Source organism: Nannospalax galili, unplaced genomic scaffold (genome assembly GCF_000622305.1).
Source record: "Nannospalax galili isolate Female #2095 unplaced genomic scaffold, S.galili_v1.0 scaffold720, whole genome shotgun sequence".
Taxonomy (NCBI): domain Eukaryota; kingdom Metazoa; phylum Chordata; class Mammalia; order Rodentia; family Spalacidae; genus Nannospalax; species Nannospalax galili.
In genome coordinates, this window is record NW_008346927.1 from 998,008 (window position 1) to 1,004,692 (window position 6,685).

Here is a 6,685-nt window from a genome sequence, read left to right on the forward strand (position 1 = left end):
TTGGGGAGAACTCTGCTTCATACATTTGGAAGCAGAACTTGACTGTAATACAACCCTTTTTCTCCTCTTTGCTAGGGCAGCAGCTGCCTGTAGAGGCACACACTTCTTACTCCCTCCCCACTGAAATGAAGCAGATCAGTCTGTTTAATCCTAGTGCTAAGCATTAGCCTGTCATATGCCTAAACCATGCTTTCCAGCAGCTTTCTCAACATTAAAATTCATCTTTGATCTTCAATATGTTTAATTTATACAACCCTTTTTCTCCTCTTTGCTAGGGCAGCAGCTGCCTGTAGAGGCACACACTTCTTACTCCCTCCCCACTGAAATGAAGCAGATCAGTCTGTTTAATCCTAGTGCTAAGCATTAGCCTGTCATATGCCTAAACCATGCTTTCCAGCAGCTTTCTCAACATTAAAATTCATCTTTGATCTTCAATATGTTTAATTTTTCTTTCTGTATTGGTTCAGACCTGTATAGAGAGAAATGTTTGTGCTGTTTACGGGCGCCTAGAACACAGTGTATCATTCTGCATTTCATGATGTAAATGTGCATTTACTTTCATCTTTTTGAGATAACTCCAGGCTCTTTGATGAAATTACTTCATCCTTTTACCTTTGAAAGAAGTAATAACGTGATGGTTAAAGGCAATGTCGTTTTCTAGCTCTGCCAAGTTCTCATATAGCCTTGGGCAACTTACTTATTTCCCACTATAAAATTGATGTGTTAAATGAAAACAGTAGTACTTAGAGTTTTATTGTGATCATTAAATAAACTGATGGATATTTAAATGATTTAATAATGACTAGGACCTAGGAAGTACTCAATAAGTATTAGCTGTGTTTGCTGCTGCCGTTTTCTCAGCATTTGGAATTGTTTCAGGCATATAGTGAGCATTCATACCACTAGAATAAATTAAATTGAGATGACCAAGCCTTTGTGGCTCTTCTCTGTGTTTACAAACTCTAGAGGGGATAGAATGCTACTGTTTCCTGTTCCTGATTCTCTATACCATTGTTATTTCATTATTGCTGCATTTTTGTGGGGAGAGTATCATAACATTATATGAGAAGTAATGACACATTATACAATCTTCACATCTCTTTAAAAAGGTTATTGTTAGCTGTAGGGTGACAAAGGGTATGCATTTGAGTTTTACCTCATATTTGAAAACAGCTTTAGAGATGGGAGACTGTAGAAGGTCATCGTTGCTCTCTGGACTATAATGACTAAATGATCAGTACATTCCAAGGCTTGAACTTCGACTATACCCTTTTCCACTGTTGTGTCACTAAGGACTGCTTTTGGCTGCCCATAACTGCAAGCCTTACTGACAGGGCTAGACTCAGGGTTTATTTTTCTTTTTTTCTTTCTTTTTTTTTCTTTTTAGCATTTTTATTGAATTTTTCTATTTCCAGACATTATAATTTGATGACATTTATACCCCTCTCCCATCCACTTAATTCAATGTACTCGCTCTGGGTAATAAAGCCTATAGAGTCTAAGTTGAATCCCCAAATCTTCTCCAGTGTGGGCTCATCCACTCGAGCTTGCACAGGACTTGTGCATGCTGTCACCATTTCTGTGAGTTCATATGAGTAACTGGCCAGCTGTCTGGAGAACTCTGCCCCCAACCACCACCACCATGGCCCCTCTGGCTCTTACAGTCTTTCCACCTCCTCCTCTGCAATGATTCCCAGGTCCTGAGCTCAAGAAGCCTGACAGGTGTCTTACCCAGAGATCAGTGCTCTGCAGCCCCTTCCTCCCCACACATTAGAAAACCATAAGTTTCTGTGTCAATTACCATCTGCTGTGTAAGGAAACTTCTCCGGTGAGAGTTGAAAGATGCATTTATCTTCAACAATAGGTGAACACCTGACCCAGCACAATTAATTCTGATTGTCCCTCCTGGGACTGAGAGTCCATATTATTATGAGGGTACCACAGTTACAACTCATAGGAGGGGGCCATAGCTCCAGATCAGAGGTGGGGAACCATAGCTCTAGCTCATAGGAGGCAAACCTCAGCTCCAGTTCACAGGAGAGGACCACAGCTTCAGCTTACAGGAGGAGAACCACAACTACAGCTCATAGGAGAGGATCAGAACTTCAGCCCACAAGAGAGGACCACAGCTCCAGCTCACAGGAGGGGTCCACGGCTCCAGCTCACAGGAGGGGTCCACGGCTCCAGCTCACAGGAGGGGAACCACAGCTTCAGCTCATAGAAAGGACCATAGCTCCAGCTCATAGAAAAAACCATACCTCCAGCTCCCGGGAGTGGACTGCAACTCCAGCTCACTAGAGGGGTCCACAGCTCTAGCTCACAGAAGGGGACGACAGTTCTAGCTCACATGAGGGGACCACAGCTCCAGCTCACAGGAAGGGACCACAGCTCTAGCTCACTGGAGGGGACCACAATTCCAGCTCCCAGGAGTGGACCACAACTCCACCTCACTGGAGGGGTCTGCAGTTCTAGCTCACAGGAGGGGACCACAGCTCCAGCTCACTGGAGAGGACCACAGCTCTAGCTCACAGGAGGGGACCATAGTTCCAGCTCACATGAGGGGACCACAGCTCCAGCTCACTGGAGGGGACCACAGTTCCTTCTGGGTTTAATTTTCTTATGTGACCAGCTACTTGAAAGTTGACATGTGTTAGATTTGGTCTTGTGGCTCAGTGATGTTGTAGCTCCAGGCTGGCCTCCCTAGATCTTTCTGGCTTTTCTACCTTTGTTGCTTGATGGTTGTAGCAGCTTCTAATATCATAATCCCTTAATGTTCATAGGCAGGACCTCTGACCATAGCCTTGCATCATCAGAACAGGAGTCTTCTAGGAGCTTATTGACAGTGCTATGTTCATAGTCAGCCATAATTGCAAGTGCTGGGTGGGAAACAAAGAACAGGATCAGAAATGGCTTTCATGCCAGGTGTGGAGGCTTGTGTCTATAATCTCTTCATGTGCGAGACCAGCATGTACTACATAGCAAGGCCTTACTATAAATGGAAAGGAAAAGAAAGGGGAGGGAAGAAGAAGGAAGAGGCAAAGGAGGGGAAGGGAAAGGGAAAGGACGCCTCAGGTGGCCCTGCACAGTGCCAAGTCCGCTCGGTCCATTATTCACTCTATGACACCTCGGTACCACAAGCTCTAACAAAATACATCTTTTGTGTCGGTGTACATTAATGATTCAAATGAGTTTTATTCCCATCTTTAATCTGTGCTATTTCAAAATATTTCTATAACTTTTTTGTGTCTTTATCATTTATATCAAGTGCAGTTGCTTTTAAAGAATTGTTGACAAATGTGTCTTCAACAGGATAAGAACTGAGTCCACATTCACTGAAAATGTGCTTTCTCATAAAGTAGAATTTGATGGCAGGATCTTATCAAGGTAATTGTGATTTTTATTTTTTAATTCTGTGATTGTAATGATATATTCTTTTTCACATAGATGTAATAAGATCAGATAAATTTGCCCCAATAGTGAAAAATATCAATTTAGAATATACAATCTTAGATAATGGAAAATATGAACCTGTAAGACAAATGTTTTAATTAGGAGTTATTTAGAAATCGATTTTAAATGTCTTTTGAAAAGATTTGAAGTGAAATTTAGAACTTGTGCATTACTAGTAGAGGTTTCTAAACTGCCTAAAACTTAACTTTTATGTCAGATGCTTAATTTAAGTTTTGTAGTTTGAGTTAACAAATTATTAGTAGAACAAATGACAGAGAAGATGATTTTTAATTTCTGATCTCAATCTCATAAACTTTGCAAACCTGACATTTTTAAAGGCTGTCTACTTCATCTTAAGTCTCTGGTGGTTGGCAGCCTGCATTGTGATGTATCAGGGCACATACCACTGTAAGGTAGTTTCTTTTGTGTTATTCAGATATTACTTCATTTGAGCTTTTCAGCAAGCTGAATCAACTTTGTGTAACCCTCACTACCGCATGTTCAAAGGAGATACATTATCTCTACTTGAGATGTATAATTTTAGCTCATTATTTAAAAATTATTTTAGGGGCTGGAGAGATGGCTCAGCAGTTAAGCACACTGGCTGCTCTTGCGAAGGACTTGGGTTTGGTTCCCAGCACCTACATGACAGCTAACAACTATCTGTAACTCCAGTTCCAGGGTGTCTGATGCCCTCTTCTGGCCTCTTTAGGCGTTGTACACATGTGGTGGCATGTACTTACATAATGTAGTCAAAACACTCATACACATAAAATAAAATAAAAATAAACAAATTAAAAGAACTACTGTCAAAAAAATGATTGTACTTAAAAATCTTTTGTCTCATCTGGTTTTTCTAGAAATGGACGTGATGCCTGCAGAGAACTGACTGTATTCTTCTTTACTCACGATCAGTCCCTTACTGTGTATGAATATAAGCAATTTGGGAAAAATAGGTATGTTATAAAACTCTCAGAACTCTGAAGAATTGCTTGCAAGAGAAACTGAAAGACTTTCATTTTTTGTTTTTTTTTTTTCATTTAACTTCTAGAACAATTGTGCTTCCTTTTATTAAAAAAAACATTTATAGTCATCAGTGTGGACGAAGAAAAGGAAAACAATACCAACTTGGTGATTTTTATATCGTAAGTGCATATGTTTACTGTATCTAATGTCAGATGTGGATTGTGTGGAGTCCCTTTGCTGCCTGTAGTCTTCAGTTCATTTCCTCCCCTTTTTTATCATAGGAGACATTTGGGCGAATGGGCTAATGGTTGGTGTTTCCCAAGAAGGTTTTGCCTCCCAGGCCAAATTCCAGTGATCTAAATCTTAGGCATAGCATTTGCTTTCCATAAACATTCCTACACCATTCCATAATGTATATTGTTGGCAAGAGAGCTTGTACTTTGTTGCTTCTGAAGGCTCTCTCTGAAAGGCCTGCTCTGGGTAAGTGCGACCTCAGTAGCAGTGGGAGTAGCACTCCCTCTAAGGAGGTCCGTGTTCTCCTTCCCAGGAGGCCCTGGCTCTGTCACTGTGACCTATGTGACAGCCTTTTGTCGTGTGACTTTCCCATCTTCCTCAGTGCACTGAAATTTTAAATCATGAAACTCACATATTTTACTGTGGTTATAGGAAAGCATGGTCTGTACCACTTATGATACATATGTTTATGTCCTAAACCCTAGGGGTGGAACAGTGATTAAGTTAGAACCATTCTTTGCTTTTGTGGCAACCACAGTATAATGGCAATCAGAGAGGAGCCAGATCTGAGGAACAATGATCCAATCTTAGGGAATCTAAGATTTCCTGGAGAAAATACCTTCTGAGCTTGCTGCAGGACACAGATGAGGGTAGAGAAAAGGCTTTGAACTGAAGATCTTGTGCAAAGAGCAAAAACAAGAAAGCATGTGGAGTCTGGAGAATTGAAAGTATCTCAGCTTGGTTGGAATATAGACTTCAAAGCAGGGGTGAGAGAAGCTGCGTTCATGAAAAGTAGATTTGGGCTGGGGAAATAGCTCAATTGCTAAAGTACTTATCTTGCAAACAGGAGAACCTGAGTTCAAATTCAGAATCCAGGCCAAAAAAAAAAAAAGTGTAGCATGTGGTGGCACGCACTTTAAATCCCAGTACTGGGAAGTCAAACACAGCAGGTCTCTGGAAGCTTGATGACTGGCCAACTTAGCCTATTTGTGAGTTCCAGGTCAGTGAGAGACCCTGTCTTTTTTTTTTTTTTTAAAGGGGGCTGGAGAGATGGCTCAGTGGTTAAGAGCACTGGCTGCTCTTGCCAAGGTTTGATTCCCAGCACCCACATGATGGCTAACAACCATCCATAACTACAGTACCAGAGGAATTGACACCCTCTTCTGACCTCTACAGGCATTGTACAACACTGGTGCACTTACATACATGCAGGCAGTACACCCATATACATAAAATAAAAATAATAAATAAAATATATATTTTTAAAGTAAGATGAAAGGTGGATGGTGGTGCATGTAGTATGTTACCAGAGAATGTCCTCTGACCTTCAACATGCTACATGTGTGCACACACATTCATGCATGTTTCCCTTTCCTCTCACAAAATAAAAAAGTAGTCATGAATTAAATATTCATGTATATCAGAAAGTCACTGAAAAAGATGTAGATATAATGGAGCAGTCACAAGATCAGATTTGTAATTTAGAAATACCTCTTCAAATTCGATGTCTGGAATGGTTTGAAGACAAGGCACATAAGGCCTGGACTAGATAAGTTATATTAATCTAGGACAAAAGCTATGGTACCCTGAATTAAGCTATGGCTACAAAGCTAGTTAGAAAAAAAAAAGTCCTTAGGAGATACACCCATTAATATGTGATGACCAAGCTGTGAAGGAGCGAAGCGGGAGGAAACACTGGGCATCTTAATCTTGAGTTAAATACTCTTTACCTAGGCCATTCGTACTTGTCTCTCAATATCTAGAGAAAGTGTAGCTCCTCTTATACAATCTAAAGAAGACATGCTTAATGCCTATCTCAGGATCATAGTTATGACCAGTTCTGAATAGTTTCTCCAGAAATTCTGGGTAGTTGATTTACTCTCGCGATCCTCAATCAAATATGGAAATCTGCTCCCTTTTCTGCTCTGCAGAAATAAAAAAGAGAAAAAGATAGAAAGAAGGAAAGAAGGAACAATTGGGGGGTTAGGTGGAAGGAAGGAAGGAAGGAAGGAAGGAAGGAAGGAAGGAAGGAAGG

General features: G+C 40.7%; 1 protein-coding gene across 1 annotated transcript in view; it reads left to right on the forward strand.

Moving 5' to 3' along the window:
- Caps2 (calcyphosine 2) overlaps positions 1-6,685 on the forward strand; it is a 60,668-nt gene that overhangs the window by 37,810 nt on the left and 16,173 nt on the right. The window contains exons 10-12 of the mRNA XM_008843371.2: positions 3,310-3,384; positions 4,311-4,406; positions 4,502-4,595. Coding sequence (XP_008841593.1) covers positions 3,310-3,384; positions 4,311-4,406; positions 4,502-4,595 — 265 coding nt within the window. The remainder of the gene's footprint in view (positions 1-3,309; positions 3,385-4,310; positions 4,407-4,501; positions 4,596-6,685) is intronic.